Here is a 12,996-nt window from a genome sequence, read left to right as displayed (position 1 = left end):
TTGTCCATCTGTCTTCAAAAAGACTGTGCCTTTATAAAACCTGGAAACAAGCTGTTAAGACTTGGTTTTTTTCAACATAATTTTATTTAGGCTCCTGTGTTAATTTGTTTAACTTGATCTAAAGCAGTGTACCAAACCATAGCAATTTTCAGCTGTGTCCGGTTCAATACCCAGAATTCTTCATAATTTCTAGAAATTGCCTGGATGGAGAAATGTTGATCTACAGCTATATTCCTTACAGCAACATATTTCTTAAAATAAAAAACATCATTAGGGATAATAGTTCAAATTGTGTTTGAGTTGAACTGCTGTACAAATGTTTAACCCTATTTTGTTATTTTTAAAAATAAGGCAGTGAATATACATAAAACTCCTTTCCTCCTATTTTCTCCACAATAACAATCCTTTGAGGTGGGTTAGGCTGCGATAGAATAACTGGCCCCAAAATCATCCAGATGGTTTTCATGCCTAAATCAAGACTAGATCTCAAAGTCTCTTAGACTGTAGCCTGGTGCCCAAACCATAGACCACTAGCTGAATAAATTAAATTGTAATTTTAAATTTAAAGTGGAGACTTTCTGCATGCTTATTGAAGGACCTCTAAAGTGAACCAACCATTTAGACTGGTAATAACAGACCTCAGTGAACTCAGCAATGCTAACTTCTAAAGACAAATGTATAGTATTGTGCAGTAAATTGAGTGTCTCATGTATACCTCTACTTACAGAGCAAAGTTTTATCCTTGGAAATGTTTTACTTGAGATTATTTGATTTTGTAACCTTGGACCTATAGTTCTTGATACTGTGACTGCTGTAAAGAAACTAAATGTTCTCTCTCAGAAACTATTTACCGTTATTGGCAGGTTGTCTGTCTGGGGGAAAAAAAAAACCCTTTTCTTTTCTCTGTTCAAGAAAAAGTTGAAAAGAATTGTTGCAAAGCTGGCCTTATTTGTTCAGAAGTAGCATAATTTCTTCTCATATTGGGAATAAATAAACATAATTTAAAGTTTCACTGCTACTGTTTTAAAAGAATGTCCATAGGTGATTTCTCACTGGTCCTTTACCAAGTCTTCTAGTGTTACATAGCTATCATAAGGCCCAGCTTTCTTCAAAGGGAGCTTTTTTATATAGTTCAAATTACAAGCATGAGGAGAAGCTTGTTCTGGATTAGGGCTACAGTGGTAGGAGAAAATATTACAGTACATTGCAAATCCCAACGAGCCTTCCCATTACTAGTTTTGGGAAGGGGAGAAAAATTGATGCATACAGTATATTAAAGATAATATGTAGATAGTCCAATACAAGATATTGGAAGCAAGCATTTGCCAAAGACCCTGAAGGTTATTTTTTTACTTGTAGTCACTCTTATCTGTTCCATAAGTGGTGAAGGGGCATATGGAGGAAGAGATATGTTGCGAGCCTTGAATAATACATCGATTGCACATACTATTTCATTAGAGCTGATGTACATTGATTCCCTTGTTGATAATGGCAGGCAAGTCTTGATCCATACACTTAGTAGCTATTCTTTTAAGATGTCTCCTTTCAGGTCGAAAAATCTTTGCTATTTTGAACTTTTAAGTTATTTATTGTGACTGTGTTTTAGAAAGATTAAATAGGGGCCAGACATAGCCTTTTTATAATATTAGTCCTGTTCCCAAGTGTAAAGTATTGCTGCATTTTCAGTGATGCTGTACTTTCCCTAGGATTCTCAGCTAAGGAAAAGCAGAGCTAATAGAAATATCCTTGGATGAATTCCAGGAAAACAAAATGTAAACCATATGTGTATTAATGCATATTTTATCACATGCACGAAAACATTTGCTCTTTCTGAAGTCAAATGCAATGTGCCTTGTTCTTTGGGTCTCTTTGTTAATGGTTGTGTCATATTGTTTAATGTCTATATATGTGACACCAAACAAAAAATAAAACAATTTATACATGTCTCCAGAGGTCTTCTCACACGCTATAATGACTGTTATAAAATTTATATCTTGCCATATTCAAACCACTCTAGCTGATTCACAGTTATAAAAGCACATAAACAGAATTAAGTGCTATAAAACTATACAATTTCACGAAATCCAGTTAAAATTAAATTTCAAAACCTAAATTTCACCTTATTATCCATCGTCAATGAAAATGATCAAGAAAATAAGCAATTTAAACCCTAAATAACTGGAAGAAGAAAACCACCTTTACAGCCCTCCTAAAAGATAACAGTGTAGGTATAGATATTATCACACAGACAGGATGGCCACTGAGAAGGCACCCCACCCGTCTCTAGAGGAGGCAGATCTGAAACATCCCTTCCTACGCAGAACACAAAGTTCAAACCCAATAATACATAGAAGTACACCGATGTAGGACTTTATACAACCAGCACTTTGAAGCCTAATGATAACTAACGCAGTGCCCCACAAAACTGGTAGCACCAAACTGAAGCCTGCCTTTACCTGATGCAGGTAAACAGATTCTACACCAATTGTCTTGCGTCATGAGGACAAAGGCATAACTAAGTACTGCCAAGGCCTTAGCTGAAGTTGGGTAATGACTCCCTGACCAGAGATTCTACCTACTGGTTAATCATTAGTTGTCCAGAAGAACCTCCAGGCTGCTTCTTTGGAAGGTGTGTGATCCCATCCAAGACCAATCTTACTTCCATCTTTTCTTTTAGTTTATTTTGTACAATCCATAGCCTCCATACTATGTGAGGCTCTCCACTGCATATCCACATCAGCTCATGTTTGGGATGTACAATTGGTTATCATCATTATATTAAAGAGACCTCATTTCATACTAACAGGTGACCTCTCCGATCAATTTCATATAACTGTTAAATTGCAGGGAGACAGTTCTGAGGCTTGTTGCACCCTACAAAGCAGTAGCCTGAGATTCAACCACTCAACTTCCAACATTATTGTCTGCAACTACCTATTCAGGAAGGAATGGAACCATTCTAAAGGAGTGACCTTTCTCCCAGACCCCCAAAGGAAACTTGTTAAGATGTCATGATTGACAGTATCAAATTGTTCTGAGAGTTTTACATGACTGAGAGGACTATATTCACTTTGTCTAGGACACAACAAAGGTTATCCAGTAAAATGGTCATTATTTGCATTCATTGAAAGGGATTGAGATAATCCATTGTATAGAGGAGATTGTATAACTGATGCACTATTTAATGGAATCTATTTTCTTACTCATAACATTTAAAAGTTTTGACTTTATTATTTAGCTTTATATAGGTAATCCTTGATGATGACCACAATTGAACCCAAAGTTTATGTTGCTAAACGAGAAATTTAAGAGAATTTTGCCCCATTTTACAACTTTTCTTGTCACATTTGTTAACTGAATCACTGCAGTTGTTAAATTTAGTAACACGGACACTGCAACCATTATAAATGTGAGTCAGTTATCAAGCATCAAAATATAAATCATCTGACCATGGGGATGCTGCAATAGTCTTGTGTGTGAAAAATGGTCATAAGTCACTTTTTTCAGTGCCATTGTAACTTTGATCACTAAATAAACTGTTGTAAGTCTTTGTGTATGTGTGTGTGTGTGTGTGTGTGTGTGTGTATGTATGTATGTATGTATGTATATATATATGTGTGTGTATGTATGTATGTGTATGTGTATGTATATATATATATATATATATATATATATATATATATATATATATATATATATATATATTTAAAATAAGCATTGGTTATGTGGCGTAAAATGGAAAGAGCAGTAGAGAATGCTTTTTAAAATGCATATAATAGTGACCTAATTTGATAAGTAACTCTGTTTTAATCAGTGAGGATGTCTGATTTAAATATTTACTTAGGTAGAGTCCCTCCCAGCAAGCATAAAAGAACAAAAAATGCATTAATTTTGCATGTAAAAGAGACTGAACTTACTCAATACTGTTACTATATTAGTTCCAACATGCATAGGTGAGTTTGCACATCATGCTAAATCACAATGTAATTTACTGTTTTGCAGTTGATTTATCAAGTGACATGAACCTAGCTATTACAGTTTGCAATCATGTTTTATAACTGATATGAATAAAGTACACTTTATTCAAGAAATCATGATTAATCAGACCATAGATTAGCCTGATAAGTGAATCTAGTCATATTTTAGATGTGGCCATTCCTTGCAAATTGATATATCTGTGCCTGGTTTGTACCACTTTAGACTGCAAACTTAGGTTTCATTTGTTTCCTTTTGTAAAAAAATGTGTTTACGTAAAAAAAGACAACTATGTCACAGAAAAATCTAATTTAGGACTTGTCCCTGATCTCTAGATTGCAACGACGACAACGATGATGATATAATTTCTAGTTGTGAGCCATAGATAGATTATATAAATTTTAAAATATACGGATTAGAAGGTATCTTAGAGATCACTGAGGTAATATAGGGCCCCAATCAAAGTGTTTACACCTCAGGTCTGGACTTTTATCGATGTAAAAAAAGTAATAATATTCAGCCTTTAACTTTTGCATTAGTTATGCACAACTGAATATTTTCTTACTACCAAATCAGACTAATTTTTAAAATACTTTGTATTATTTAGTAGCCTACATGTTGCTTTTGCCTAAAGTAATTTTCTCCAGAGTAGCTTTGCACAATACAGAGCAACAAGTCCAGATTTGCCATAGATTTTGTTAATTACTGGTATATTCCGTGCACCTGAAAAATCCCTAGCCAATGCTGAGTTGATAAATGTAGATGATAAATGTGTTCTTAAATATTTCTTTGATACCATAGCAATTTACAGGTTAAAGGATAATTGGAGAGGTGCTTAGAAGTTTGCCATAAGAGGAAATTATTTGAGATGAAGTTTTTGGTTTGAGCATTCTTAGTCTCATGTAAATTTGAAAAAACTTTTTATTTTAGAATGGAAATCAACTTACAAATTCTGGTGTGAAAAATATTGGTATGTAAAGCATTTCAAATTTGAACTGTTTCAAGCAGAGGCACCCAGTTTCATCAGAATGACAAAATGAACATCACAACTTAAGCTCTGCTCTTGAGGTATATGTGTCCAACATGATGCATCCATGAAAGAGGGAAGCTTATGCCAGGATATTTGTTTCATCATTCATATAAGCAACTCTTGTCCCCACATGTGCATGTCGTTGGTTTCAAGGTTTAAACACCCCCTTGAACAGCGCAGAACTACTATTTTGAATATGAAATGGGAGGTTAGGTCTTTGTAGAAGTATTCCAAGTTTCATATAACTCTGTTTCTATGTTGAAACATTTTGGAAAGGGTCAAAACCGAAGCATATTGCACTCTTATACTTGAAACCATCATTTTTACGTCAAAATGGGGCATTTTTACTTTGGAATATGTGTATGCATTTAGTAAAAAGGATTGAATTGGAAATAAGCAATTAGACAACATTATAAAATTGTCAGCTTTCCAGGAATGAAAGTCAGTGCTTGCTCTAGAACAAAATGAGCACAATTATTTTTATTTTTATTTTTAAATCATATTTGTTTTAATAGAATTACTGCTGTATGTTTCTGACCAGGATTTTTTAGATTTGCTGAGTAATTCTTTTCTTGGAAAATTCTAATGTATCTTCTATAAATCATTATTTCTGATATAGATTACAGGTATAAAATGTTCCCTTATCTAAAGCATTTGTTGCCTAGACTTAAATTTTGTTATCTTTCTGTTAACTTTTTCCTTCTGATGATTACCTCATTCACAAAAGCATCTTTGATAACAGCAGAGCATTTTCTCTGAAAATTTGTTAAATAATACTGAGTATCTATCAAAGGCAGTGTAGGCAGTAACCATAGACAGTTCCCTTGATTCTTTTTTTTTTTTTAATTGAAAATTTTTATAAATTTTTACAGAAAAACAAAACAATACAAGAATAACATAAACAAAAAAACCAACCATAACAAAACAAAACAACCCTTCCCCAACCCCCCCCAAAACACCCACTCCCTCCCCCCCCCCCGGAGCTTCCCAGAGCAGAATATAGGCTTAGTTAAAAAAAAAATTTTTTTAAAAAAGTTATATAAAAAAAGAGAATATAACACTAAGATATATGTATATATATAAAAATAAAAGTTATAAAAAAGCTAAATGATATTTTTTATATCCAATTTAAATTGTATAAACTTTATCCATTTATCCCAAACAGCAAGAAATTTCTCTTGCGATTGTTCTTTTAAGAAAGCCGAAATCTTTGCCATTTCCGCCAAATAAGACACTTTAAGGAACCATTCCTGCAAAGTAGGCAAAGATTCCTGCTTCCAATATTGTCCTACTAACAGCCTTGCGGCTGTAATCAAATTTAACATCAATATAACCTCCTTTGTATCACAATCAGTAACTATACCTAGCAAAAATAATTGTGGAGTAAATTTTACCGTCCTTCTGAAAATTCTCTGAATATTCCACCATATCTTAATCCAAAAAGCTTTTATATCTCTGCATGACCACCAGATGTGATAATAGGTGGCATCCATACAGCCACATCTCCAACATTTAGGCTGTAGGTCAGGGTACATAAAAGACATTTTTTGTGGATCAAGGTGCCATCTATAAAACATTTTGTAGAAATTCTCCCTTAGATTCTGTGCTTGTGTAAATTTAACATTTCTCACCCAAATAGTTTCCCAAGTATCCAATAGGACTGGTTCACCAAAATTCTGCGCCCATCTGATCATACAATCTTTAATTAATTCCGTTTCTGAGTCCAATTCCACTAGAACCCCATAAATTCTCTTAATATGAGTTTGTCTTTGATCCCTCACTTGCTTAATAAAATTTTCATCTTCTCTGAGAAAACCCACCTTACAATCCATCTTCCATCTGTCTACTAATTGCCTGTATTGAAACCAAGAATAAGTAATATTTTCGTGTACTAACTCTTCCAGTGATTTTAACTGCCAATTTTGTCCATCCCATCTAAGTAACTGTGTGTAAGACACCGTGTCCATTTTAACACCTCTTTTTATTCCTTCTATCGCATGCCAAGGTATAGCCCATAATGGTACTTTAAAATCACTTTTATAATATTTTCTCCAAACCCTAAGTAAAGAAATTCTTATAATATGAGATTTAAAAGCCCGATCCACTTTTTTATTAAATATTAAATAGGCATGCCAACCAAAAAGTAAATCCCATCCCTCCAAATGGAGTATCTCAAGATTTGTTAAATTTACCCAATCACTGATTAATGTTAAAACCACCGCATCATAATATAATTTCAGATTCGGTACCTTGAATCCACCTCTCTCATGGAAGTCTTGCATGATTTTAAACTTTACCCTTGGCTTTTTCCCTGCCCAAATGAATTTATTGATACCTTTCTGCCATTCACTTAAATTAATCTCGTTCTTCAAAATCGGTAACATTTGAAACAGAAAAAGAAATTTGGGTAGAATATTCATTTTTATCACTGCAATTCTTCCCATGAGAGATAATTGCAACTTCTCCCAATTTCTCAAGTCTTTCTGTACACTAGCCCACAACCTTTCATAGTTATTTTTAAACAATTTTGCATTAGAAACAGATAACATCACCCCCAAATAAATAGTTCCCTTGATTCTTGTTAGGTTACAGGCTCCATCTGTGATTTTTGTTATGAATCAGTGGAGAACTGACTTCCCACAGGCCCAAAGCATTGGACCATGGTATTATCTATCTCCATGACTGCCTTTGAGGCCTCTTTGACATCATTAAAGAATAAAAATAGTGGGAGGCAACAGAATTTTGGGGAAAATGTAGCCCAGTAGTTGAGGGAAAGCTAAGCAAACTGGGGTAGTAGTCCGAAGAGGATAGCAGCCATTTTGTGAATATGCAACATTTCCCATTGCAATAATGTTATAGGTGTGTGCAAAATGCATTTTAAATTGGCTCATTCTTGTGCTTGGATTGGAAGCTGAAGATGGTGTAAAATGTGATAGCCAAATAAGGCACTTGATATTAAATGAGGCACTTGACTGGGCACATAAGAATTAAACAAATAGGATTTGCATTGCTTTAGCCAGTGCGGCTAATTAATCCAAATTATAGTGATTACCAATATTTGTACTAATCGTTATTCAATCTTATTTGAATGATCAAGATGTCAGTTATTTATGCAGGTAATAGTAATAATTTTTTCAACAAATCAGAATGGATTGAAGATAATTGGTAAAGGTAAAAGCAAACCAGATCAAATGACTGCTTAAACCTCTGCTTTAACATATCAATAAAAAAGCACCAACACATTAAACTGTCTAAATCTGGTGGGATATTCAAAAATAAATTTACCTGTGGCTCATTATTATTAAAGATAATTCCATAAGGTAGGTATCACCTTAAAGTAGGAACAATGTATGTCCCTAATCTAGCTTCTTCATAAATCAAGAAGTAGGGAATTAAATCCATAACAGTTGCTGTTCATTTCTCAGAATAATTATTTTTAGGCCTGAATGCTGTTACAAATATCACAGTCTTGCTCTCATCAACTAAAGCCCTTTAAATATTTTGTGTATCTGTTAATTTTCTTAGGCCTAAAACAGTCCGCTTCAAATAAACAAAAGTTTAAACTTATGCATACAAGTTGCTGGTCGTCAAGTTACAAGGCCATAATATGGGAAATACGTTTCAAAAAACAATAGAGAAGGAGAGAATGTATGTGTGTATGTGTGTGGAGTGCTTTTAATAAGCTGTGATTTAGGAGTGAATTCTATTTCGGGGTTTTTTGGGTTGTTGGGTTGTTTTTTTTTGCATCTTGGAGCATATTTTAGGATTTGCACAAACTCTATGATGAAATGATTAACTTTGCGTATTACTATTACTTTAGTAAAGGTATTTTGTTATATTTTAGGAAAACCAAGTATATTCATCACACTGAAAGTTTAATATATTACCATCTTCCTTATATGTTAATAGTGAAAGATTAACATAAAATACCCTAAAAGATGCAAATGCCTTACACTGCTAGATTCCTAAATGTGCAGTAACCTTTATTTTTCTAAACTGTAAAATACCTTCATCGAATTAAAAACTTACGTAAATCTGAATATTTTCCCAAAGAAATCTTATTTTGTTGTCTTATCTCCAATACATTTATATCTTATGTCTTTTGCAAATAGAATAAGAGATGGAAGGGACCTTGGAGGTCTTCTAGTCCAACCCCTTGCTCAGGCAAGAAACCGTATACCATTTCAGACAAATGGTTGTCCAATCTCTTTAAAATTTCCACTGTTGGAGCATTCATAACTTCTGGAGGCAATTTGTTCCACTGATTAATTGTTCTCACCGTTAGGAAATTTCTCCTTAGTTCTAGGTTGCTTCTCTCCTTGATTAGTTTCCATCCATTGCTTCTTGTCTTGCCTTCAAGTACTTTGGAGAATAGCTTGACTTCCTCTTCTTTGTGGCAACCTCTGAGATATTGGAACATTGCTATCATGTCACTCCTCGTCCTTCTCTTCCTTAAACTAGACATACCCAATTCCAGCAGCCGTTCCTTATATGTTTTAGCCTCCAGTCCCCTGATTATCTTTGTTGCTCTTCTCTGTACTCTTTCTAGAGTCTCAACATGGTTATTCAGAATTTATGACACATAAACTACGATCTTAAATGTGTTTTGCTTTGTTATTACATGTGAATTGGTTGAGTTAATATTTTTACACAGCTGGAGCCAGAGGAAAGTTTGTGTGTGTATGTGTGTTTATATGTTTATAGTAAAAGCTCATTTCCCACTTGTGCTTTTTCCCTTATAACCTTCCAGGCCTTAAAAATGCTCTCTAGTCGTGCACTGCAGCTTAGAAAGCAAAGGAAAAATGAGGGTTTTTTTTTAAATATCTGGCAAGGGTAGTTTTCATAAAAGAAACCCACATATTCTTTGCTATTAGGAACTTAGAAAGTATGTGTGGGTGGAGATTTAGCTAAGAAAAAGAAAATGTAAGCATAGGATTTATAAATAAGTCTGAATCTAAATATTGCATTGAAAATCTGTGTGCTTCCTTTAAGCCTCCAGCTACTCACATATTTTAAGGACTCCAGGAGTGGCTTTTCCTGTGGATGTTGACAGTGTCATTAATAACATAAATGAGTAGAAGAATCTTCATCTAGCTTAATAGAGATTTTGAACACAAGGCATGAATTTTGACCTTCTGAATCATTGTGATGGATGCTTCCTCAAAGACACTTTTATAATATAAAAAAGAGAAGGCAGACAACATACATGGCAACTTTTGTCTTTTGTTTTTCATGTGAATCAGTCTAATCAACTAGTTATAATTGAGATAATTTGTTATTGGGGGGAGGGTGTTAAGCAGCACAGCCTTCCATCTTTGCTTTCTGTGCCATTGTGGAGCAAATGCTTCTCCTTTTATTTGGGATTTTTTCATTTGAATGTAATTGTAGAGATAATAATAGCTTACATTATCACAAAAAGGAAGAGCTTCATGCTGTGAATGCTGGTAGCAGTGAATAGATGTAATCATAGGTTTTGGACACAACCATTTCTTTAGAGAAGTTTTCATTGATCTCCATTGAAGCTTGGTAGACTGCTGTTTGATGACTTCAGAATTAAAAGTTTGTTGGCTGTAACCTATCTTATTATTAGATTCACTTTATTCTGAAGACTTGGCAATAGATTAAATCCCATAGAAGCTATCTTATATTTTGTATAGCTCATAACTGTAACAACTAATAAGATAATGTTAATTGCTTTTCAGCAACAGGAGCAAGATCCAACTAATTTATATATTTCCAATTTGCCACTTTCAATGGATGAACAAGAGCTTGAGAATATGCTAAAACCTTTTGGACAAGTTATCTCAACAAGAATACTTCGTGATTCCAATGGCACAAGTCGTGGAGTTGGCTTTGCAAGGTAGGTTGTCATTCATGTAAGGTTTTTTTTTTTTTAATTGTGTGTCTTCCTGAGTCTTTGGTGCTCTCTAAACTTGGCTGCTTGTTCACAGATGTCTCATTACCCAAATAGGTAACATCATCAGTGCACTGTTGATGTTTCCTAGTTGGGTAATGAGATATCTGTGAGCAAGCAACCAGCCTGACCTACATATATTCTCTTCTATTGGATTGGACATTCCAGCTACATTACATTTCTTCAGGGGCAAAGAGATGCTGAGCTGGGAAAACCTTTCTGGCTTTGCTATAAAAATGAATTTGATTCAGAGATGATCATTTGAACAAATAGTACTGGCTCAACTAATAGATCAAATAATATTCAACCATCTGAAAAATAAGGGATGAGATAATTATATGAAGTATATATATATCTGTTGATCAAATCATGTAACATTTGTATCTAAATGAAATAAATCTTGACTCCTAGGCAGCAAAGTTTTCCCTCATTTTTATTTACTATTGCAAGGTTCAATTTAAGTGTCATTGCTGTTGCAATTGAGAAGCAGGCGATCACTTACATAAGAGCAGTTTAGATTGCTGTCAGACAAGTAGTTAATTGACAGGCAGTTCCATTTGCGTGCTTTTGTTAGTGAATATTATAGTCAGTTAAATGGCTTTTTATGTAGAAAAAAAACTCATAAATATTACAAATATTTGACTTTGAGCAATCAGAAGAGAAATGTATTGATGCTTTTGTTGTTGGAGAAGAGTCTTAAGAATACCATGGATAACCAAAAGAACAAGTAAATGGATCAAAGAACAAATCAATGTACATTCACATCTTGCCTTTTCTCAGCTATTCCTGGAAGATTTCATTTAGCAACTTTTGAAGAATCATAAATATCTCACATTTGCCATAGTTTGTAAGACTGCTTTTAAAATGTCTCATATCAATCACAAATCAATCCAGAGTTCTCATTCAAGGCACAAATGAGCAGGCTCAGCTGGTCATTTTTTTGATAGAATTTTTTTTATCCTGCCTTTGTTGTTTTGGACACATTGTGTGAAGATCCAACTCCCTTAAAAAGTTTGTAATGCTGGGAATGGGTACATGGTTAGGACATCTGAAAGGCCCAATTAGGAATATGTCTTAATATGATGATTTGAGGTTGATCATTTGTGCCTCAAGAAAGAACTATGAATCGATTTGTCTTAATGATCCATTTCTTTGTTTTATAAAAACATGGAAAACTGACAGGAAGAAAAGATCCAGTGGTCCATCAACTGTGCCCCTTGAGTGTTTATTGTTTTTGTTTTATTTTTAATTTATTAAATTTTGATTATTAAATTTTATTTTTATTTATTTATGTTGGATATAGATGTGAGCTTATCCTAAGCATGTTTAAACTCAGTTACTGACAATTGACCTACTATCTCTGCTGGAAGTTGGTTCCAAGCTTCCAGTAGTCTTTCTGTGAAGTAATAACTTTTCTAACATTACTTTTAAATTTCTCAGTTCGAGGTTATGCCCCCGTGTCCTTGATTTTTACTTAATATTGGAAATACTGCCTTCTGGAACCTTATTCACACCCTTAATATATTTCCCTTCTGTCTCCAGGCTATCCATATTCAGTTCCTCCAGTGTCTCCTGATGTGTTTTGTCCCTCAGACTTTGCACTATTTTTGTTGCCCATTTCTGGACTTATCAATGTCTTTTTTTAAGTGAGGTTTCCAGAAGCGGCACAGTATTCTAAATGGGGTCTGACTAAAGTCCTATGTAGCAGGATTAGGATCTCCTTTTTCCTGCTGGTGATCCCTCTAATGATTTCTGGACTATTCATGATATTCTCAGGAATCTGCTCCAATACCAACATACAAAAGCATGATTAAAAAATTCGTCTTTTGCAACTTTAAGTTTGGGACAGCCTGCCTCATGAGCTGTGATGGCTCAGTGGTTAGAATGCAGCCAGGAGTTCGGTCCTGAGAGGGCTCGAGGTTGACTTAGCCTCTCATCCTTTCAAAGTTGGTAAAATGAGGCAGTATGCTGACTCAGTAAAACCGTTTAGAAAGTGCTGTAAAGCATTATGAAGCGGTATATAAGTCCAAGTGCTATTAGTATTGCTATTCATATGCCCATAAATATGAAAGCTTTG

The 12,996-nt window shown here is 34.3% G+C and overlaps 1 protein-coding gene across 5 annotated transcripts in view; it reads left to right on the top strand.

Moving 5' to 3' along the window:
- The window catches only part of RBMS1 (RNA binding motif single stranded interacting protein 1), a 151,166-nt gene that overhangs the window by 112,964 nt on the left and 25,206 nt on the right, over nt 1-12,996 (top strand). For all 5 annotated transcript variants that reach the window (XM_039328452.1, XM_039328451.1, XM_039328450.1 and 2 more), the window contains exon 5: nt 10,708-10,865. In XM_039328452.1, coding sequence (XP_039184386.1) covers nt 10,708-10,865 — 158 coding nt within the window. The remainder of the gene's footprint in view (nt 1-10,707; nt 10,866-12,996) is intronic.

This window comes from Crotalus tigris, unplaced genomic scaffold (genome assembly GCF_016545835.1).
Source record: "Crotalus tigris isolate CLP2741 ecotype Arizona unplaced genomic scaffold, ASM1654583v1 scf7180000024376.1991246, whole genome shotgun sequence".
In the NCBI taxonomy this organism is placed as follows: domain Eukaryota; kingdom Metazoa; phylum Chordata; class Lepidosauria; order Squamata; family Viperidae; genus Crotalus; species Crotalus tigris.
This window is presented reverse-complemented; position numbering and strand designations above follow the sequence as displayed.